Source organism: Phoenix dactylifera, chromosome 16 (assembly GCF_009389715.1).
Source record: "Phoenix dactylifera cultivar Barhee BC4 chromosome 16, palm_55x_up_171113_PBpolish2nd_filt_p, whole genome shotgun sequence".
Classification (NCBI taxonomy): Eukaryota; Viridiplantae; Streptophyta; class Magnoliopsida; order Arecales; family Arecaceae; genus Phoenix; species Phoenix dactylifera.
In genome coordinates this window covers 7,604,464-7,628,777 of record NC_052407.1, presented here as the reverse complement: position 1 = coordinate 7,628,777, position 24,314 = coordinate 7,604,464, and the positions used below count along the sequence as shown (strand labels likewise).

The 24,314-nt window shown below is 37.3% G+C and overlaps 1 protein-coding gene across 10 annotated transcripts; it reads right to left on the bottom strand.

Annotated features, from left to right (window-relative positions):
* Positions 1 to 939: 939 nt before the first annotated feature.
* Positions 940 to 22,196, bottom strand: LOC103717911 (actin-related protein 7). Of its 10 annotated transcripts, none has more exons than XR_005506475.1 (9): positions 21,807 to 22,196; positions 21,405 to 21,620; positions 17,490 to 17,631; positions 14,582 to 14,826; positions 11,890 to 12,073; positions 6,686 to 6,753; positions 6,423 to 6,589; positions 3,427 to 3,575; positions 940 to 1,218 (listed from the first exon to the last, which is right to left on the bottom strand). XR_005506475.1 is itself a non-coding variant. In XM_008806477.4 (8 exons), exons 1-7 carry the CDS (start codon positions 21,882 to 21,884, stop codon positions 6,437 to 6,439), a joined length of 1,086 nt encoding a protein of 361 aa, XP_008804699.1. In that variant the 5' UTR covers positions 21,885 to 22,196; the 3' UTR covers positions 940 to 1,318; positions 6,423 to 6,436. The 10 variants fall into 10 exon arrangements, 7 of the variants coding, with proteins under 7 accessions (XP_008804699.1, XP_008804697.1, XP_008804701.1 ...); XR_605744.4 differs by lacking the exon at positions 940 to 1,218 and adding an exon at positions 2,712 to 3,323; XR_605745.4 differs by lacking the exon at positions 940 to 1,218 and adding an exon at positions 2,712 to 3,295.
* Positions 22,197 to 24,314: the final 2,118 nt, after the last annotated feature.

Genomic DNA, 24,314 nt, shown 5'->3' with positions numbered 1-24,314 from the left:
TTCCCATTCATCTCCTCCCTACCCCTCTTCTTCAGTCCAACCTCATTGCCCCTGCCTAACTGTGCTGACTCCCCAAGTCTCACCATCTTCTTCTTCGTCCAACATCAAGCTTTCTCATATATCTGCCCCATCCCTCATCTGCCTCTCCACCCAACGTCGAGTTTTCTCTCATTCCTAACTACGTCACCATCCTCCCTCTGTCTCCCTCATCTTTGACCACATTGTTAATTTTTTTTTAAAAAAAAATGAACCATATATATATATATATAATTAGAAAAATAAAGAAAAGAAAAAAAAGAATAAGAAAAGGAAACCATGCGTCCAGATTCTTCAAAAAGGCAAAGTGACAGCGACCCAAGTTGGTCCTGTGGATCCCGTGGATATGAGCAGCCGCTGCATGCATACAGCTGTGGGGGCCGGCAGCATATTCTTTTCCTGGATGGGCGCCGCTGAAGATTTGTCCGCTCATTCGTCGCTGTTTGTATAAAATCAACTTTTCTTTGTGGTCGGGTGATGACAAAACGAAAAGCCGATAGGTGGGAATAAAAGCAGCAGCGAATCGGGAGGGAGGCGTGGCGCAATCCCCGGCGGCCCAAGTGCGGTGCGATGGAACACATGGTGAAACTTTCTTTCCTCTGTCACCCATTAAGTCGAACATATACTTGACTCTTCCAGGTCTTCCTTAATGCCGTGCGTATCCTTCCTTAGTCTTATTCTCTCTTCACGAGAAAAATGTTGAAGTGGTCTCTCCACTACGCACGATACTGAGAATTTTCTTATGCATACTAGTAGTTAAGAACTTAATATATCTATATTTTATAAAAAATAAATAGAGGAAGAAAAAAAAGAAAGAAAGTCCAACTCAGGTACAGAATCACCATCTCCAAAGTTGGCATTACATTTAAATTTTCTTTCATTATTATTATTATACTTAAATTATTTTTCAGTTACGCAATATGATGCTAGAAAAATAGAAAAAAAAGACAATAACGAGCATTCTAACACCAACCAGAAATTTGAGAAAACTACAAGATTAGCAGCCAACCATGGATGTAATTCCTGAGGAAGTTTCTGAACTCTTTCGACGGACAATTACAAGCCACATTTTGCATGTACGAGAAATTGATATGCTGCCTTTAGAAGTGGGTAAACCGTCCACATGAGGCTTGGTAGACCGCAAGCTCCATCAAAAACTGCGCTGTAGAATGCCTTGTAAGACTGGGATATTCAAATGTCGCGTCAGATGAACAAATTGATATATAGGAAAGAGAAGTGGGCTTTAAGTGAGATCAGAAGACTTAATTCACCTGTTCAGCAGCTGCCCATCAAACCACCTTTATTAATTGTTATGTTAACAACATGCATGATTTATGAAAGTACTAAACATAAGTGAAATAACTCAATTTGGACAACTATGGGATAACTATTATTAAATTTTTTGCCGTGGTTATTACTATATCATACTTGATTTGTCATGGTTCAAGTGATGTTACAAAGCAGAAACTAGCCAATGCTTTCAATTGAAATAAGCCATCATCATGTTAAGCACAAATGCCATGTCCAAAAAAATAAAGTGAGCTTTTAAGGTATTAATAATTACAGGAGCCAGGCTAAATCTACAGTGTGGAACTTTATTTGGATGGCCTAGGTGACTTCCAGTAGGTCAGAGAGGCGAGCCATGGGCTTGAATCAGATTTTGAGCCTCCAGTTTGAGGTAGAAGCCAGGTCAAGAAGGAGCAAGATCTAGCCCCACCTCAGCCTATTGCTGCGCCTAAAAGTTTGGCTACTGTCGTATTGCTCGGTTGCCAATTGGCTAAAACCCAAAGAAAATTTTGTTTTATAGTTTATAGTTTATGCAGGAAAAATCCTAAAATTTCTGAGCGAAGCAAATCATGCTTAGAAGTCGAAATATAGCTTTCATATTTTACTGAATATTTAGTAATCAGATGAATATTAGAAAATGTTGTATACCGTAAGACACCACTTGCTGCAAACAAATGGGCTGACCTTTCCTACTCTCCTTACGACCTCATTCACTTTGTATGCTTTTGCTTTGCCTTTTTATCATATACCGGTCCTTTCCTATAGCTCCTGATATCCACCAGCAGGGTGACAAACCTCCAAGGATATCAGAATTCATGTTTGATGAAAACATCAAAACTTGAACACATAGGTTGCATGGATAATATAGCTAGTACGTTAGGATATCTTATGATGATGACAACCAAGACACCAAGGCATCTTTCTCCAAGCATTCAAATCCCAGCAAATTTGCTCTGAATGTGTTACTGACAAGCCAACATGAGGCATCTGGTATATCTTGGGAGACGTCTTGGTTTCAAATCCTCAACAAAAGTGGGCTGAGAACCAGATAGCAGCCAATTAAGAAAACGCCCAAGTGAAAAAGTCGCATAAAAAAATGTCATGCTTGGAGTATAATGAAAATAAATCTAATTTCACAGACACAGACAGCTAGTTCAGCCGAAAGCAATTTGAATGATAGCACAATATCAATTGCACAAAATGTCAACCTCAACTAAAAGCTAAATGCAAAGATGGATCGCCCAGTTTTTGTCTAATCACCCATTGAGATATACCATGCTCAGTTTCAGTATTATCAAATACTTTTACGGCCCATCGGCACCCTCTACTATTAATACCTATGTGGGCTTGCTGATTCCAAGATTCAGAGTATGGAAAAAGAGAGGATATATGTGAAAGTTATTTCATTCATCGAGCTTTTCAAAATATTATGTACATGCTTGCCGAGAAAAGATATTCGGCACATGCCGTTGAACTAGATTCACCCTCAAGCAAAACCAGCACTTTGGACTAGTATATTAGCTACATCTAGTTAAGTTTTTCTCCATAATATCTTCAGAACTTAATTTTGTTGAGCATGTATGGCTCCAATTGTTTTTGCGTTCCTATGAGATCTTTAACGCAACAGGAAGAACAAGGCTGAACAAATCCAAGTTCCTCATGATATTGATAATCTGTCAGATAAGCTTTCAAATGATGAATACTAATTATCCCATCGGAAACTGACAGAGCAAGACCCCTAATAAAGCTGTTTTATTAGGATTAGGCTTCTCCAACAGCACCATCTTGGCAGTTTAAAGTAAAATGTGCATTCAAATTGTTACCATCAATGGAGTGGAAGAGGGCCATGAAATGGCGATGGCATTATTGGCTTCCTACTCCTTTGGAACCATGTTGAATAGGATCCACTAGTCGGCAGTAATGTGTTCCAAATTCACCTTTCTAAAACGATCCCTTTTTCCCTTCAAATTCCCTGCATAGTAGGTAAATATTTTTCTTTGCTGGATATGACAAAACCAATCAATTCATTTTTCAATGGCTAAATTTGATGATAAACTAATTCAACATACAAGAAAATCAATTTGACTTCTACCCCTTAGTTACCTGATTCAGGAATGAGGGAGATGGGGACTCTCAACAGATTTAGAAAAGCACTTAGGAGGCAGATTCATGAAGCCAGATACTGAAAGATTCCGAAACAGATGTGGCTGTGAATCCCTGACCAATTCCGACTTGAATTCGTATCTACATCTCTGTTGACACAATCAGAATTATATTCTTCATAATTGAAATTGCTAGATACAAATTTCCCTGTTAATTATGTTCTATACTGGGATGCAGTTTAAATTCAGATGATGTTTATGTATTTATTTCCAATTATTTTTGCTGAATTTATTCTTCAGGAGTCAATGTTTCAGTGACAGGATTTAGATGCTACAAAAAATCTTCTATTCTTCTTTCAGAGGTAGACTGAATATTTCATGAAGGAATTCTAGGGTTATATATTTTATGGGTTTTTGACTCCTGCGTGTAGTAAGATTATTGTCTAGAAGTCCCAAATTGAGTATAAGTTGGATTCTAAAAGTTTTAAAGTCATTGCATTTGTTTCTTGAAATTACTTTAATGGCTTCCCACACAGGTCACCATTTGAATCCAAATTTTATAATCTTTAAAAGCTTTTGGTTATTCTTTGCTTGAAAAATTTTGACATGTGTATGGATATCACACTTAAAATTATTCTAGTCAAGTGTAGATTTATAAAAGAAGTAGTGCAATGCAGAATTTTGAGTTGAGCTGACAAAAGGATTCTTGATCTTTGTCACTACCCTACTTCTTCCATCATATTCTCCCTCTTTTAAGCTAGAGGATTCAGGCTGAAACATAGAAAAACAATCAGCTATTGTTCTTTACTCATTTCCCCTGACTAGCTTTCAGCAAAAAAGATATGAAAAGAAATTCCGACCTAAGAAAAAACTCATACATGATCTCTAAATCAGATCTAGCCCCTGTTATGGACTTAATCTTAAGAATGGACCTGCATTATACAATTTTATAGACTTACTGATACATAATAATCAATATGAATGGCAATAGCAAAAATCTACTTCAATTAAATTGCTTCACCACTAATATCTCCCCAAAATTCTTTTGTCAAGTCAAATGCACCAACCAAATCATTTATTTAAGTATCCTCCAAATGCCCCAAATATAATCCTCTTACTAGAATATCATAATGTTTGACACATTTCCTCCATTTTCACACTGAATAATTTCATTTCTTTCTTTAGCTGCATTCCATGATCCACCCCAGCTGTAAAACCATGTATCTCAATAAGATATTCAAATTTGCTGAACATGACCATGAAAATTTTAAGAACAAAAATCCCAACAATCTCCACGACTAACTCACCATCAATCACATAGAGACCACATGCTCAAACACATACACATATACACCTATAAGCACATGCATGCGGATATATCCCAATAGTCTGTATTAAACACCTTATCTCACATTTAGGTACAGCATAGTTTCTACAATTGAGTAAGATAATGAAATCAGGTTTTCTCATGACAAAACACCAAACTGAGATCTTAGATATGTAACCAATATCATCCCATCCAAACTGATGAATTTTCCAATAACAGCAACCACCATCACCAGTCATCCTCATGCCATCTTGGTAGATTGAAACTTCTCCCAAGGACTTATGACAAAGAGTAACTAAATAAACTAAACTTATTTCATGCATTACTTTCATATCCAATTGAGTTTTCATACCCATCACTGGAATATTTCACACATTACTTTCATATCTCTGATAGAATTCCAGTCAGTTGCAATGCCATTCAGTTCTTCAAATTTGTCAAATTTAGCATGCTTGCAAAACATATTGGATCTCAAAAGTTTGAGCTCCTTCCAATTCTACAGCTAAAACCAAGGGAATACTTAATAGTATCAAAACAATCCAGCACTATGACTTGGACCATTCCCCATACCCGATATCTTACTGGGAATGTATGGCATGGTACATCCGCTGGTACCAACACATGGCACACCATTGGAGTCAGCACAACAAAAGGTTCCATATTTCAATATGGGGGCTCAGTCTTGGCACCCTTCTGGGTCAGTATGTTATGCTCGCACTTTCCAGTATACTTCTGTACTTAAAACTCCGGTCCTAACTATATTTGTGGTCAGCTTCCAAACTCTTACTAATTAGTGATATAAAGGGTCATCTCTCATGCTATCATAAGTTAGGCACCAAATAGTTGGATGTATCTTCATCATTATCCATCATCCCATCACTGAGACATAGCTATAGGTATTTTTAATGCATTAGCTGCGGACAGTGTTCACCTTATAAACCAATTAACTTGCTTAAATATTTCTAACTATTAATGCATTGGCCTTGTAATATATTAGCAGGAATCAGAGAAAAGAAAAATGTTTTCAAGTATGGTGGCTACTATTTGGAGTATTCTAAGAGAGAAACTCGAAATACTTTTTTCAGTAGAAAAGGCTTGTAGGAAATGGGGTACAGAACAGGTCCTCCCCCAATACCATAACACCCCAAACCTTGGTGAATGCAGGATTTCATCCCAGCTCATTTGGTACAACTACCAAAGACATTATATGCTTGGTAAGCTAGCATCTGCGTAACTAGATGTACTTATGAAAGAAAAGAAGATAATAATATAATTATTTGCTTGAAACATCAAACCAGTATATAGAACATCTCCTATGCATTGATGGATTTGCATGTCTCAAAAGTGTCTGAGAATATAAATCATAATAGAAAAATATTTACTTGCTTCTTCCAGTTTTGGATTAAGAAAGAAAAGACTCAAATTGAAAATGGCAAGAAGTGTGACTGTAAGAGGATTAGCGAAGCAAAAAGCAGACCCAATTCACTCAAAGAGGCTTCTCCAACATGCATGAACTACTAACTCAAAGAGAAAACCAGGTGATTAACCATGTGCATCCTCTTCCTGTAACATGTAGGCATATCAGATTACAGGAAAGAGTACCTTAAGCATACTGATGACATTCAGAAAGAAGAACTTAGCATGTCGGTTCAATGGAAATGAGAATATACCATATTGGTAAGTACTAGAAGCATTTTTTGTGGACAATAGATGGTCCTGTCTCATCATAGTCTGCCTTGGTGATGTGCTGATTTTGGGGGAAAACAACTTTAGCCAATATAGCACCTCCCATCCAGGCTGAGTTCTTTGATAAATTCTCAGGCATGTATTCCGGAGGCTGAATGAAATAATACCAAATCAGCATCATATCCCTGAAGCTATGAAATGTTCCCTAGTTGAAAATGAAGCCATGTTATTGGGAGGTACTAGATACCTTTACAAGAGATGGACGAACAGATGAAGGACACAGATTTGCCTCTTTTTGGAAGCGTTCTTCAAAACCTGTACAGCTGAACATGTTAGAATGCATAATTTCTCCAGTCACTCTGTTGTATGATGCAATGACACATGACACATTGAGGCATAATTAATCTGGATTGCAAGAGTACATGATATAGTACTGGAATTTTATGTTAGAATGGACTGGTTCTCCAGTCACTGTTATATGACATGACACGACACATGGGGGCTTAATTTCTCTGGCTTGAAAGACAACATGATATGGTACTGGAATTTCCATCCATTAATAACATGCAGGGTAACATACTTCACAAGGAATTGAAGGCTACATCAAGGATTAAGTGCTAGCCAGAAAACACCATGCTAGGCCAATGCCAGCACGCAGCACTACATTGGTATCAGGTACCAGGCATGCCAGCCAGTATCGATCCCTCGATATGACTTGGTAACACTTGATACAGAGCCAAAAGTCTTCTTTTTCCCCCAGGCATTGGTCACCCCACCCCATGCAAGCAGCACCTAAATCCTTGGGTTACACAAGTGTGCACTGCTAAAGGAAAGTGTCTGAGACTTACCAGCATACTAGACAGATTTATACCTCAGCCGAAAAAAAAAGAAGGGACAAAACATTTTAAATCGTGCAATTAACTACCTCAATTATAAAATGTAATATAAGAAGCCTTTTGTTTAAGCAGATAATCTAAAGCGACTGCAAATAATCAACTGGTTAACATCAAACATTTGTCAAACAAGCATGATATAGAGAAAAATGAGAACATAATCCTATAATTCTGCAAAGGCACTATGCTATCATCATAACTGGTTCGAATATAGATCCACTAAAATCAAGTTGCAGTCTGGGAACAAGGGAAGCTGTATACAAATGCTACAACACACTTAGTCTACAAAAGGGCAAAGGAGCATTTAGTAAAACATGTAAGTATAACCACAAGTACTGACAATCCAGCTATATATAGCAAATTAATTCTACAAATATTTTCCAAGTCTTTAAGAAATGAAAATTCTAAAACTGAGCTCCCTTCACTGCCTTGGAATCCTATTTTATAGGACTTGTTAATTCAAAACCTAAGTTTCAAAAGGCTAACAATTTTTATTTCCATTATTCCTATTTGGCGACATGTCAATTCAGGCCTTAAAACTTATGTCTTGAAAAAACATGACATTTTCTTGAGATATAAAGCCTATTTAATAGCATAATATTAAAATGTCAAGAAAATAAATGATCCTTGTATTAGTAATTATTTTTACTGATAGCTTATCCAGATTGACAGACCATTCAACCTTTGTCCATAGATTGTTTCCAATGTTCCTAGTTTCCTACATGTAAAAATGCAGAATTGCATTTCCTCCACTGGATGCAGTATTGTGTTTCATCTGCTACTCATGTATTTCAACACTAACATGCACTTGTAGTATTAGAGGTCCTCCGAACATGACAAAACCATTTTAATATGAATCAACTATGGTTTTAAAAACTGCCAGAACAGGATGGTACAGCTGGTAGTATGCTGTACCGATCGGTACAGGTCGGTACCGAGCGTACCGTACCCGTACCGATGGATACCGGTATCGGTACGCCAGTGTCGGTACGCCTGACGTACCGCGTACCGTACCGTACCGACATTCGGTACGCTTATGCTAGTGCGGCACCGGTATGGGGTTCGGTACCGGTACGGCGAACCTTGGCTGGTACCATACGTAGTGCCAAGATTATGCCACCAAGATGCCCGAGTCTCTGAAATTAGAAAAAGTGAGGCGCCCTAGAGTGGGTCAGGTTAGTAAACACCAGTATTGGCTAGAACAGCTACAGTTTGGCCAATATGATGCACATTTTGTGTAACCTAGCCAAAATGGGCCGATTCTACCAATACCAAACCCAATAGGGGTGGTTCGAGGATGCTCCAACTAGGGTGGCAATTTCCACCACCGACCCAAATGGAGTGGTTTTTACACGACCCATTTAGAGTTGGGGGCAGGGATGGGTATTTAAAACAAAATCAGTAGCATGTCCGTGGCAGAGGTGGGCAAAGGCATAGCCATCCTGAACCCGACCAGGGCTATTTACTAAAATGCCCTTTTTTCTAATTGTTTGCTTCTCTTAGTTAAGATGCCTTTGATTTCCTAAAGAACAATATTTCCATTTGTTGTTTGTATTAGTATTGAATATTTGGATTGTTGCGTTCTATGTCTTGGGATCATAGTTTGTTTAACGTTAGGTGAGATACTGAGATTTAATACTACAATCTTTTGATTTGTTTGATTCGTATGCTGAAATTTATAAGAAAAAAAAGAAGATACTTTTTGTAGTTTTACCTATTTTAATCCGTTCCAACCCTCTCTAACTCTAGGAAGGGTAGGGCAGATTCGGGTTGCCCCAACCCACCTCGAGGTGGCCCGACCAACCTTGAGGCGGGTACAGATTGGGGACAAGTGTGGCTCCCCATCGTAGGGCAAGTGCAGATAGTGGTATAGCTGCCCTATTGCCATCTATAGCTCCAACCCAAGCAATTCTCAAGATTTTTAACAAGGTCAAGGGAGGACAAGGGGTAGCTTGGGACTTTTGATGCCTTTAGGCATCTCATGAAAGCTAACTGAGGCTCCTTTTGACCATTCTTTCAAAGAGAGGGAGAGAGAAAGAGAAAGAAAAAAAAGAAAGAAAGAGGGGAAGAAGCGACAAGGAGGGGTGGAAGCAAGGTTCGCCATCTCGGTACCAGATCCCATACTAGTACCATTCTATTGCTGTGTCGGTACACGGTATGGTACGAGATGGCAAGAAGTACCGAGTGTTGGTACGATACAAGACTGCATACCAGTTCGATACCGGTATGGTACTATACCGATCGATATGATAAACCTTTGTGGAAGCTCTCAGCAGGGAGGGGAAGCTCCATTCAAGTAAGGTTGTTCGTCCTCTATTACTCTAGCCAAAAAATTTGCCAAAACCAAAAAATTTAGGGAAATTCATATCAAATTTTAAGTCTAGAGGCTAAGTTGGCCAATCTGGAGGTGGTGGCATGGTCATTCTCAGATACTCAACCCATTCACGGATAAGGCAGAATTGATGCATGCCACGTAGAATAGAGATCACTGACTTAGACGAAAACCAAATTTGGTAAGGAGATGCTATCGTATAGGAGTAGAGGATCCAAGGTGGTGCAGCCAGGGGTACACAAGATCAAGATTATGGGGTTAGATACATGGAGATATCATAGGCTCAATTGCAAGAAGCTATATTCTTGGATAAGAGGATTATATACATACCTAGCAAGCTAGAAGCTAAGTTGATGGAAAAGATTAGACAGGAGACAAATGGCGATGGGGAGCAGTATCAAGAGACTTAAGAGCTATTACGTAGACTGGAGAGAGTGGAAATAAATAAACATATATACTAGTGCATCAAATGACTAGAGTCGACAACAGAACTCATCATATTGCCGAAAATGGATCTCCTAGTGCATCAATTAGTATGAGGGAACATTATGCTCCATCCACATATGGTCCATATGGTTTTTTCCGCTCATCATATCCCACGAGATCTAACTTTGCACCTTAACCCACCTGTGGATATGAGTATAGCCAGGGAACTACGTATGGTGCTGCTTCCTACTACCTTGCATAGGGATGTTGAACTTCTAAGAGTACCAGATGTACATACATCCATCCATCAAGAGCCACAACTAGGTCATTATCCAACATCTTATAACCAATAAGCACAGTTCACCATACCAACCCGAACCGGATAGTACGGAGAGTACCATACCATACCAGTTCAGGAGGTGTACTGACAATCGGTACGTCGAGAAGACTGTATCGTACCGACCGACACAGAGATAGTGTGGCACTGGTACGGGATCCAATACCGAGATGGCGAACCTTGCCAATAAGTATAAAAAAATACCCATGCTGATATAATATTCAAAGTTTGGACTACTAGGAAGAACCAAAATGTACATAAAAGACATCAACACTCTATATGGGATTGAAGTTATAAAGCAGGTTATTATGGATCTTGTTTTTACAATAATATATTGTATTCATTGTTCTTCACTTATAAATGTTGTTATTTAATTGATCATCATGTGTCGATACCAATAATGATACTCAATTATCACATATCTTTTAGAAACACAATTTAAACACTGAAATACAAAATAAAATGATCCAAATATCCTTATCATGAATAGAAACCAAAAAAACAATGAAAAGGAAAATAAATTAGGAAAATCATTTTTAGCTATCCTAATATGGGACTAGCACGAAGCCCCGTACCACATACCAATACGTAACGAACAAGTATCATATCGATCCAACCAAAAACCAATACCAAGCCCGATATTAGCATTTGAAACCTTGGATCCAACTCATGATGTAAATTTAAGCACATTGGCCTTAAAGAATGAGATTTTCCATCACTCTCGTGATGGAAATAAAAACTTTAATATGGGACAAGGTTAATCAACTCTATCACTCATGATTTACGATAGGCATGGTCTGTCACACTACCCTGTACCGCACCCATTGGGAACCCATACAAAACTCAAGTTCAAGTAGTACAGGCCCCATACCATCCCATAATGTCCTGTACCAAGACGTACCGCCCCATACCGAGACATACCAAGATCAAAAGTAAGAGAAATGGTTAAAGCGCTATTTCAGTAAGGGGTGCATATCATACTGTACTGACTATACCATCCCAAACCGGTAAGATACTAGTCAATACCCAACACCAAAATTGCGGACCTTGATGGTAGGTACATTGGAGAACATATATGAATTATATAAGTAAATGGAAGCATAAAAACAATAAAAGAAAAATCCAGTTCATTCCATTGGTAGAAAAATCATAAACATTTTGATGATATGAAATGCCCCAACCATAATGGATCTTCCCTTACCAGTATCAGAACCAACACGAACTGACAAATCTTTACTTAGAATATGTGCATTTTCTTTTGGTTTTATCTATACACAATATATGTAATTTTACAAAAATGAATACAAGCATACAAACTCAAAGATCTACATGTACTGTAAACTAGTATAACAAAAATAAATAAGAAGCCATTTGCTTAACCAAATAGAATTCCAGCTTAGCGATATTTATGAGTACCCTAAAGAAAAATATCAAATAAGGTGCGTTTGAGAAGGAACACACACCAATCATAGAAGTTGTACCACCACACAAAACAATATTCTCGAGTAGCTGTCGGTGGTTCTCGGATGAAACACTTGAGATGATACGAACCAGCTGTTCAACAATCCCATACTCCTCCAAGCCCAAGATAGATGGTTGAAAAAGAGCTTCACCAATGATGTATCTTTCCCTTTCAATTGTTATCACCTGAAAACATGACTTAACAATTACTGCCCATATTGCAGACAGAAAAAGAGAGAACACTTCATTATCTTCAGAAATATGAACAGGTTTAATATGCCAATTAATTCATTACGTTAATTTCTTCGCTAGTTGCAGGATAGGTCATTGGTAACCTGATTATTGAGCATATGAAAATACAATTTTAATGGAAGTCTTGGGGTGCAAGGATAACATAATGGTTACATATAGTCACATACCCTTCCTATGCAATCATACCAAGTGCCATACCCATACCCATGTCTAAGTCTTCAGCGCAACTACAAGAAAGTGGCCATGAGAAATGGAAATTTGAGAGAACTCTAGTTAAGAGAGATGCTCAAATCTGCATGAATGGTTCTAAAAAGAGAAGACGTAAACTAACATGGGTGAAAGTAGTAAAGAAAGAAATGGAAAATTTGCAATAGAACCCATGGTTGCCCTTAGAAGGAAAAAATTAATGAAAAAAGATTCATTAAGCCAACCCTAGATAGTTAAGACAAGGCCCAATGGTTATGATCATATTATGATAAACATTATCCCACTGAAATGATGTCGATTGGTGAAGTACAACTCTAACTTGGGAAGACTCAATGAAAGGACAATCTTTATGACTGCTCAACCCTCCCATAAAACTTGAGATGCAAGGGAAAGCTACTATGAACCTTAAGAATAGGTGCTGACTTCATACCAACTTAAGACACAAGGGAGGCCTGACATGTAACTTAGAAGGCCAAATGGCAGATAGGAGACCTGCCTTACTAATCATAGTTTAAGCTTTTGCAGCCAAGGAGAAACCATATGCAATCCTCCTAAACTTGAAAGTAGCCGAAACAAAGATATAAATAACAAGGTCAGGATAATACCCACCTATAGGGAACAAAATTATTAGCCAAAAAATCATCTAATTGAGAAACTAACTCCTTTTATTGTTAAACAGTAGTTTTTCTAATACATAATCGAGGGAATTGATGTGTAGATATTATAGATCCTTCAGTTATTCCCTAAAATCAATTACATGAAAAGAGCTGCAAGATCTAATTCAGTTCAAAAGAACAGAAAAAAAATCAAACTACAGTGGTTATTTCACTTAGAATTAGAATTCCTAGAACAAGTCAAATGTAGTGATGAAAGCAAAGGATTGAAGGTAAAACTGGAGAGCATGAGATCAAGAAAGAGTATTAGAAGGCAATAAACAAAAAGCAAACAGAGAAAGGTGGTCATCGTAAGGGAACACATAAGAGCACAAGGGCAACAGAGCCAATCTAAAGGCAAAGGAGGGCAATGTGGCCAAGACTAAGGGGGAGAATATGGTGAAATCAAAGGAGAGCTGGTGCATGATGGTAAATGGCTAGAAAAAGGATGGGTTGGGAAGAGTTGATGCTGCACAGTGAAGGCATCTTTTTCCCATCCAACTAAGTGTACGGGCATAACTTCCCCACCCACCCCCAACCTCTCCTGACCCAAACAAATAGCTCGTTTGTACAGAGAAACCAATTGAATTTAGTTTCCTATTTAACGAGAATTCTGATAAAATCAGCAGCCTCCTATTTTCCTAAAAAGGAGAAAAATATTCTTGGGTGAAAGACGACAACTCAACCAAAATTATAGGACTGCAATTTAGCTGAATGGGGCCAAGAAGCAATGAGGGTAGCTTGGATATGCTCGAGCACTGGTATTGCTTAAAATAAACTTCTTTTCAAGACATGCTACTAATTCTAGTTTGGTTCATTTACTACTGGTAGATATGACCTGTTAATGGAACTCTCTACAATAAAAGAGCATAATACCTTTCAAACAAGGAAAAAGATTCAGATCTAGGGCTGTTAATAGGTGTAAGTCTATGCCAACCATCCCCAGCCTGACTTTAATTATCTGGCATAAGCATCAGCTTAGCCTCAGAATAAATCAAAATCTAAAGGCAAGATTTCAGCCCAATCTAAATAGACAACTTAGGCTTAAGCCGTGGTTCAATGCTAGGTTGCCTTTTACGATATTGATACCATTAGAAGGGGAAAAAAGGAAAAAGAAAAGAAAAAAATAGGATGGTCAACTGTAACCTTCTAGGGAAAAAAGGCAGGAAATTTAGAAATTGACATCTGACAGGGATGTAGCCACATCACAATAAAAATGTTAGGGTTTTATAGATTGGCTCTATATCTGAACCCATGCAACCTGAATGAGTTCTGAATCAGGCAAGCCAGAAGCCTGTGAACCACTTCGAGCCGCTTGACAGCACATTTCAAATGAGTAACCACAAGAAGCCTCACTTTGTATCTTGGAACAACTAACATCCGATGCATATTTGTAATCAAGAAGGTTACAAATATATGGACATTAGTATAGACATATATGGATCTATGTCATATGTATGTACTGATATGCCATGAGCCCATGATGATGTCAAAAGGGTTAGGCATAAATACAACTTATGCACAAGAAAAAGATTAGATGTCATATTCAAGATAATAAGACTATAAAACAACTAATGCAAACCTGTCCATCCGGAAGAGTGTGCTGCTCTTTCGGGCATGAATTTTGGATCTCTTCAAAGGCAGTTTGGTCTTCTGCACAGCATGCATATTGCTCTTTCAACTTCTCAACCTCAGAAATGTCGAAGTTCACTGATGGATTGGACTTATGAAGTTTTTGAGCAAGTAAATTTGTCAAGTCAATTCCACCAATCTCGAATCTTTTTGAAGCAATGTGCTGAACAGCACCTTCACAAACTGGTGCAATATCTGGCATGTTACAAAATTTATTAATGTAAATTATTGGTTCATGGATCTATGTGTTTGATTCCACGTTACAGGATTAATTCCATCAAGCAAAAGTTGAATAATTGAACAAGTCTACTAATCATAGAATTAGGCTAATCTATGCAAAACAATTTCAAAGAGTTACTACAAATCCATACAGGAGGTTTAAAAATAACAAGTAACAGACTCCAATCCGTTCAAAAAGCCAATTATGCCAGTTCTGTTAACAGAATAAGACTGTTAGACTTTGCAAAAAAGAATTTAAGTATAAGAAATAAAAGATGCATAAGATATTAATTCCCCGAATTCTCATCAGATCCACAACTTCATAACCACAACAGCACTGGTCAGCCTGTCAACTCATATGGAACTGAATATATTTTGCCATAACATAAAAGAGCGGCCTAGTGCACGAGGCTCCTGCCACTACAAGGTCTTTATTTCTTTTTCTTTTGCGCAGGGGGAGGGGGGTGTGGGGGGTGTCAAATATGCACAGCCTTATCTCTGCATACAGAGAGATTTTTTCCATGTTATAGCAACACTTAAGTCACAATGGAGCAACCTTACCATTGCGCCAAAGCTCACCCTCCACATTTTTGCCATTACATAATAAAGAAAAAAAATCGAGGCATGATTTACAAATGGATCTTAGAGAAAACTACAACATGCACAGGATAATATAATATTTGATGTAAAAGTGATTATAATATTGACATTATATATACATGCACGCATGCATGTATATGTCTATATCATCCAACCATTGAATGTATGGTTTCCTCAATCACTAGCCCTTTTTTTTCTTCAGTTTTTCTTTAGAATGAAGCTGCAGGCACCACCAATCAATTCAAAGAAATGTTGGTAGAATTTCCTGGGTCAAATAGTTAAAATTGTTATTAGTTCAGAAATAAGAAAAAGTAGAATGGGAATAGTAATTTCTTTTGCAGTCACCACCACAAATAGATATTCCTTCTGGAATAGTTATTCCATAAGTTACTAATATATTCCTGGCTAAAATTTCCAGAATAACCATAGGCAAGAGACTTTTTGTTCATAAGAAATGAGGAGGCAGGAATAGATGCAGACTTTTGTCCACAGGAAAGCTTTGGCAGGCATCAGGCTTATTTCAGACCTCATGCTTGCTCTATTTCCAAATCAAATGCTGCCTCATGGAAGCATCCCTGAGGTTTCAACCGGGAACCTCCCATAAATGGAGGGTTGAAACTGCTGGGCTTTGCCAAGTTTGCAGTCACCTTCTCAGTGTCACCCCATCAGTTCCCATACTTGAATGTCTTAACTGGTAGCTCAGATCCAATTAATAGTACAGCACCATTAAAAGTCGTCTGGTTCCATAAATATCAAATGAATTGTATCTATGAATATAGAAACATATATTGAGATACATGTAATGGCCTATTGAAGTCTAGAATTATCTTCATGAATGCAATATTGGCGTCATTATTATTGCTATCATTAAAAGCCGAGTATAGCAATGACCAGCAGGTGTCCTTCAATTTTACTTTTTTGTGTTGCATGGGCCCCTAAGTTCACCGAGTGCAGACCTTTATTGACATCACCAGCCAAACCACATGAAAAACATAAATAATCTATACCTGAAACATGAAGCTGTGTCCAACTAAAAGAATAACAAAGAGAAATATAAATATGAACTGTTGAGGACCTGTTAATACTAAGCACCACTCCAGAAAGATTTATGTCTTAAAGTTACACTCTACTCTTGAACAATGATTCGGCATCTAACCTCGTATAAGCAAACCCTTGAAAGAGTTGTAGCACCTAGACAATTTGGAATTGCACTGAGTAGGCTAATGGAGTTGTGATGTTATTATGACAAAAGAAATGTTCTGAAGAACAAGCACATCAAAAGGCTGTTTGGGTATCCACTTAACTTAAACATGGAATATTCTTTCAAAAGCTGAGAAAGGGAAGAGGTTATCATTGTCAGGGGGGTACTCTTTTCTGATCAGGGAAAGCTTTAAATCCCTCAATTTCACGAATAAGGGAAGCCACTTTTTTGGTGGAACCCATTATCTTGAAATAATAGGAGTCCTAAGACTAACCGGGAGAGTTTGAGAGCCTCACTCAAGTAATTTCAACCAGTCCTCGGTTTTTTGATCCTGTTATGATGCTTACAACTATAGATCATAAGTTATCCGGTGAATACGAAACATGGACACCCAAACAAGCCCCAAATAGTTTAATAGGTATGTATTCTGCTTTAACAGGATCCCTCATCCACTTTTTCCTTCAACATTAAACCGATCATTAACTGAAATAAGACAAAAAGATCATCAAAATACTAAACAATTAAATAAAACAGTATGCCCCAACTACATACAAGGCGTTGGGCATTAAATTTCAATTTGTTGACTCATGCATCAATGTTCTCCATGATAGTTCCTTTCACATAAACCATAATTCATTAATGTGATCTCTTACATATAATCTTAAAACTATGCCCAGTACTTTTATGCTATCAATTACAACATTTGATCAAAATCTTGAAATATTAATTAATCATATCCAACATAGTATTTTAATCTGATTAAATTATCCAATTCTACAGCATACGGTCAATATCACCAAATGACAAAGCATAAACAGCAGTTACCCAAAATGCATACCTATCTTCCCATGTCCAATATCAACAGTGCATCCTGAGATGCGACCTACTGCATAAAGTGACAATACTGCCTGTTCGGAGGCATAAAAGCCCGAAACATTGAATGTTTCAAACATTAGCTGCACCAGTTGTTCTCTGACAGACTGTCAAGGCAATAACTAAAAAATGAGCAATAGTATAACAATTAGATTAATATTTACCATGTTCTAAGTAGATAAAAAAAAGTATTGTGAAACTTGAGGAAAAAGTTCTAGGGTTAACAAAATTTACACAGAAGCTGGGCTTTAAGTTTTGGCTGAGAACAAACCAATACTGACCCCCCAGCTCGACTTTCAGTCAATTTCTGCAGTCTCACACAGCTCTGGCCAAACTTTTGTTTCAATGGATTTCGCTAGTTTCGGCAAAAGATACATGAAACTAGCCATAGATGACTTTTATATAGTTTAATTTCAGTGTTTACAAACATGCTAGAGTCATTTCAATATTTAATTATGTAGGATACATAGTATCAATTTTCAATGCTTTTCCATACTTTTGTTTAGTTAAAAAGGAGACAGATAATAAATTTAACCTTTGATGGACCAAGACCTCCAAAAAAACCCTTGTCACGATGCTATATAAGACTAAATTTAACAACTAGATGCAAGACACTTTGCAAAAATGATATCTTTGTTTGTATAAGATAACTATAACATTCTGCATATGCATAAGTATTTGATAGAAAAGTGCATTTGATTAAATAAAGACTTCACCTCAAAAGTATGGGGAAAATGTCCAATTTCAATCTATTTTAGTTCTACTAAAAATGAAATAATATGGATTTCTAAGCAGCTGAAGCTCAAGAAGTATATACACACTACAAAATACTAGTATACTTATATGCAATATTAATTTTCATCTAAAAATTGTTGAAACGACACAAATGAAGAACTTAAAATACAAAATACTCTAAAATGTTGTAAAATTATTTTTCTTGGCTTGTTTTACTTTTATTTTCCATTTTTTATTTTCTTGAATTTGCTCTTGAATTTTTGACCAAAATTCTGAACCTTGTCCTAGAACTTCCAAAAGCAACAAAACTGAATCTCTACAAACTCAATCAAAACCAAATCTGGAAACCCAAACCTTGTACAAAAGCATAAAGTCACCTAACAACCTAAAAGCAAGACACAACATAAAGGGCTGAATGTATGTAAGCAATGTATAGAGCATATAATCCATATACAAGTGAATAATAAGGAGCAAGTCATGCAGACAGTGCACTAGACATCTATGAGCAATAATGTATGCCCACCAAAACACAAAAACCTTATAAAAATCCACTTCCATCAAGAATTTTCCAAGAGAAATATAAATTAACCAAAAGATTTCTAGGAGAAGATAAGAGTAGCATATGAACAAAGGTAGGAGGATAACTAATAGGTGGTTGAAGTGTTGAATAGTATGTGAATTTAACAACAAACAATTAATAATTAGGTGGTCAGATCATGTATAATGCGTTCTCATCATTTTTTTCCTTCTGGAAGGTCCTAAAACAACAAATCCAAACTCTTGTACAATGTGACTTTCGGATTACATGTGTGCAATTATCATAAAAGAATAAATCAAAACATAGACAACTAGAAAGGATACCTTGAATAGGATCTAAAACTAAGGCTGCATGTGTAGCATAAGTATACAAATTTTATGATAAATAACTCATGTAAAGAAGCAGAAGATGAAAGAATACTTGCAAGTGATACACTAGGAATGTTATGTGCCATAACGTATAACATACTACATTGACTTTCCATTAAACAGAAACAAGAATAATGAACTAGACAAATTTAGAATAGTCTACTAAGCTATATACAGCAAATGAAAAGTTTGCCATGCCAAAATGTTTGCTTACGCTCATGTGCCCTTATTCTCACAAAGCTATAGATTTTACTCGTAGTGACAGCATCAATTCACCCTGTTGGTCCAGAATAATTAGAACTGAAAGCAAACTTAGTGTTTCACCTCTTTGAACATAGGCACAAGGATGATGTTAAGAGATGTCGAATTAAGATGAAAGAAAGAGGCAAAGAACCTGGAATAAGAGCAAAAAGAAGAAGAAGAGAAAGGAAGGTGGCATGGCATTCATTAGAAGGTGGAAATTCATACAAAAAAACAATCATCATATTACAAATTTCGAATCTACCTTAGTCCTATACATAAAGACATTTTAGTAACACACAAAGAAAATTCTGATAGATTTAAAGCTTTCTAAACCTAACCAATTATCAAAATCAGTTTCGTTTCAACAATTTAATTAAAAGAAAAAAAGACTCCAAGTCAAACAAATTATCGATTTTCTATGTAAAATGACTTCTTAACCAACTAAAACTCAAATTTCTAATTCTGAGAATTGCTGAACTAAATAAGATTCTTTAATACGTTTTCTTAATTGTCATCTCCTAGATAAATCTGAAAAACTAAATAAGTGGCAATCTATCATCATCTTCAGATCTTCTATTAGAGGATTTTCAATGTTCGACTAGTCCTTTAGAGAATATATTCTCAATCATAGGATTCTCAACTTTTGTGTCATCAATTGTTGGACCATCAGCTAATTGGTCTTTAATGACTTAAGTCAATTAGGCAACTTGTGATTGGATGATTATTAAAGAAATATCTAACAGAAGGTTTTCAGATGCCATATCTATTGCTTCGATGCCATCATTTGCATGCATCGAACCTCTCCTTTGGAAGCCAAAAGATAGATTCCTTGTACAGGTGGCATTAGCAACAGATCATTTTTCCAAGGCATGAATTAGTTGATTTAATTAGATCGCCTCTACATCACCCCGTGGCACTGTAGCCTCTCTTGAGTAACTCATGCTTTAACATCTCTAGGTTGTGGTGTTCCAAGAAATTATTGTTTGACCATGCCAATATTGTAACTGATCGTCCTGAGAAGAATATACCAAATTAATGGAGCCCTCGGAACAAGGTAATGATTTTTCAAATTAAGAATACAAAAAGAGGAAAATAACTAAGAAAAAGAGGAGAAATACAAGGAGAAAAATATGGAGGTGGGATTGCTTGATTCAGCATGCATTATGAAGCTTAAAATAATCTTATTAACGGAAAATTCTTTTATGAAATACTAAAATTTGGAAAGAAAAGTCATTTGAAGATACTAATAAATCAGGGAAAGGAGATATAAATGTCAAAAGAAGAAGATGTTTGATCATAAGAATACAATATTGTTTGCTGGATGCATCGAAGAACTAAGTCTGTTTAGCATACTTAAAACTGGCATATTTCTTGAGGTAGCTAGCACACATGTTCAAAATGCAAGCATGCATTGATTAAGCATATGTCTTCTCCTTGTTAGTTAATTATTCCTATCACTAATAGATGATGTATGGACATTTGACGTTTCCATCTTTATGACTCACATGTAAACAGTTGTATGTCAAAGTAAACTACAGCGAAAAATCTACTTGTCCTAAATGAAACTTAGACTAGTTACATGCTTGGATGCTCAAATATTATACAGTTTCTTAACACTTTTTATTTAAAAATCCCAATTGTCAATCCATTCATGATCTACATTGTTCTCAAACTACTCTGATTCTGATTGATTTGGAAACCCAAAACAAACTCTGTTATAAAGACTTTAAGCACATTCGCAAAAGGAAATCTCTCCTTGTCACATGTAGTTCATGCCAAGAACTTATAAAGCATGAGTTTTTGAGCCAAATGGTTTAACTCTAGGTTGGACTGAAGGTTCTACAATTAGACTAACATATAATGTCGTTTTTTTAAGCAATTGAAAAATAATTTTTTATAGCATCTGTCGATAAGCTGCACAAGAATGTGCAGATGGAAATACTAAACATCAATTTATTCTATAAACGACAGAGGACAGAATGCCCAATTAGCAAACCTTTGGAGTGGAAAGTGGGTCCGTAAACAGAATTTGCCCTTCTTCTCCAACCTCCCATCCAAGGTTTGTGTAGAGAACATGGTGTAGCAAGTCCTCCATCGCATCCCAGTCTCTGATAAAACCCCTCACCACCGGATCCACCATCACCTCCTCAACCGCCGAACCATCTGCCGGCTCTCCATCCTCCAACACACGTTTCATTTTGGTCGGAATTATCTGATTTAAGTGACAAAATCTCCAAGCAATTCAGAAAAATCTCCCTTTTTGTCAACAAATTCAAGGTGATTTAAGAAACTGAACGAATTTGAGAAAAAATTCAAAAAAAAAAAAAGAAATTCAAATTTGACAAAGAAGCGCGAGATGAGGCTAATCAAGGAAAAAGAAGGGGAAAAGAAGGAATACCAGGGCAGGGTCCTGATCCGGAGCGGCGAAGCCAGCTTTAAGGAGCTTGGATCCGGCGTCCACCACCACCGCCTCCATCGGTGGGAGAAGAACGAAGAACGAGAGATCGAAACCCTAGATTCCGAGCTACGAGCAATCCTCGTCGGCGAAACCCTAGTTTTCCGGCGCCGGTTCCTCGACGGCCAAGGGAAGGAAAGGAAGCCCCTTGGCTTCTTTTCAAAATCCTACGATATATCTAAGGTTTTCAGAGGACGAGCTTCGGTGAGCAGAGATTTAAAATGGAGTGGAAATCGCGGCGCGGGAAAGGGTGCCTGAAGGAGGGTATGCATATGGAATTCCACAGGCTACACACATGATATGGGGTTCTGAGGGCCTGAGTCGCGGTGCTGAGAACAGAAAACTAATTTGATGGATGTGATTGGTGGATCGAGATTATTTATAATAAAATAAATAAAAATATTTTTTTGGCTTAAATTTATATTTTTGTTTATACTAAAATAATTATGTGGAATATTCTTATTTTTAACCTAGTCGAATTTTACAACTTTAGTTTTATGTTCTTCTAGATAGTACTCTAAGGGTAGCCATCCAGTCTACAGTACTATTTATCTTCCGATAAATATAAATTGCATCAGTAAAAGCGAGATTTTTTGTGATCCTTCAATATTTAGCAAAAGCGCATAAATTCTAGTTGAATAAAATCACTTCCTCACCCACCTCACTGTTGTAATAGCATTATGCTTCATGCCTGTAGAATTGATTTTGCATAATTGATCTCTTCCCATGCTCTCAGCAAATCTACTACTAGGTATTGAGCAACATATAGATGGCATCCACCCACATCCAAAAAGCACAAATTTGGGCCTCTAATTACATAGCCTGTATCGTCGCCACCCTCTAGCATACTGCAATCGAATTTATTTTTGAGGTAATTAGGGATGGGGGTTCCCAGGTGACTTAAATCATTTAAAGAAACACAGAGACTACCAAGGTGGAGTCCCAATTGCCAAAAAATCTCCAATAGCAGTTATATAAATAATCTTGGCCTCTCATTAGCATGATTCTAGGTGATTGATTCCTACTTTCATTTAGCATGATTCTAGGTGATTGATTCCTACTTTTGAACGCATCCATTTCTAATCTACCAAATATGATGAGCAATATATGCATCCTGAGTGAACGCTATACATGCCTCCCTTCAAATATGTTAAAAAAATACAAATTAGAAAGAAAAATATATAACTGAAGGACTATCAGAGAGCCTCAGTACCTACATCACCTTTGGGCATAAAAATAAAACAAGAATCACAGTTTCCTCCACTCTTATGCAGCAATCACAACAAAAAGACATATGCAGCCTTATTGCTGGTACACATCGACATAAAATCTAATTCCAACCGACTTTCCAAAGAAACAATGCAACTCGGAGATGAACATAAATCATCCATACTCGAGCAACATCCTAAACAGATGAAAGGCCTGCCCAATATAACTTGTAGAAATCCTTGGTTTTAATTCTAAAAAATTGGAGGGACCCCATGCCTAATTATTTGGGGGTATCATAAATTGGTACGTCTATTGATAACAACCCATTAACCAAGCTTTCATCAAAGACCTGAAATATGAGAGGCATTTCATCTCCTTTCGCTTTCTATTAGTAGGTCGCTAACTTTCAAATTCTTCAGCATCAGATGATTGATAGCGGCAAGCCATTGGGAACAATGGAGTAGAGATGATCCAGAGGTCACTCAGCACCTTAATAGATTTGCTATCTCCAACTATCCAAATGTGAGAGCTATTATGGTGGCTGGGAGAGAAGAAAATGCTACCCAAGAGCTATATCGAATTCTTATCTAAGAACACCATAGTTTATCGGGCTCCATAATAGATTGAGCTATATGCTTAGCCATTAAAGACTCACTCCTAGCAACCAAGGATTGATGTCTCTCAACCACCTTCCTGTGAAGGTTGGTAGACTTTATGGTTTATCCCAAGAAAGCAAATGCACTCTCTTCACATCCCCGTTATAACCCATAGGAAGCTTTCAAAGATCTCCTCCAGCTCATGAATGATGGATTTTGGTATAACAGTACTAGCCATGAGGTAAACTAGGACAAGCATATAGCACGGTCTTAATAAGGGTGACCCTACTAGCCATGAGGCGACGGCGCTGACACGGTTGACAATCGTAGAAGAAAATGAAGAGGAATTTGGCGACTAATCTCCGATTGGGGCTGGTTCTCCGGTGGAGATAGAAGGGAGGATGGGGAGGAGCTCTACATCGAGCTCGATCGCGACCGAAATCCGAGTTGGAGTCGGATTCCATCTGATGAGCACGAGAGAAAAAAGACTCACGTGCAGCAGGTGCACTTGTTTTTAGGCTAAAATAACTAGGCTGGTCGAGTGGACCAGGCCGGTCTTACATATAGGCTGCCTAACCATTCTTCTTTACACTAAAGGTCTGAATGGTTAAACTTCACCTGCTCCAGTTTCCTAAAAAAGTTGCCT

What these genes read in the sequence shown, in the direction of transcription:
- LOC103717911 (XM_008806477.4), bottom strand. Translation starts at nt 21,884, where the DNA reads ATGGAGGCGGTGGTGGTGGACGCCGGATCCAAGCTCCTTAAAGCTGGC. An exon ending in CGGATCAGGACCCTGCCCTG is followed by an intron (nt 21,621 to 21,806) that starts GTATTCCTTCTT and finishes CACTTAAATCAG; the next exon opens with ATAATTCCGACCAAAATGAA. An exon ending in ACACTCTTCCGGATGGACAG is followed by an intron (nt 12,074 to 14,581) that starts GTTTGCATTAGT and finishes TCATGTTTTCAG; the next exon opens with GTGATAACAATTGAAAGGGA.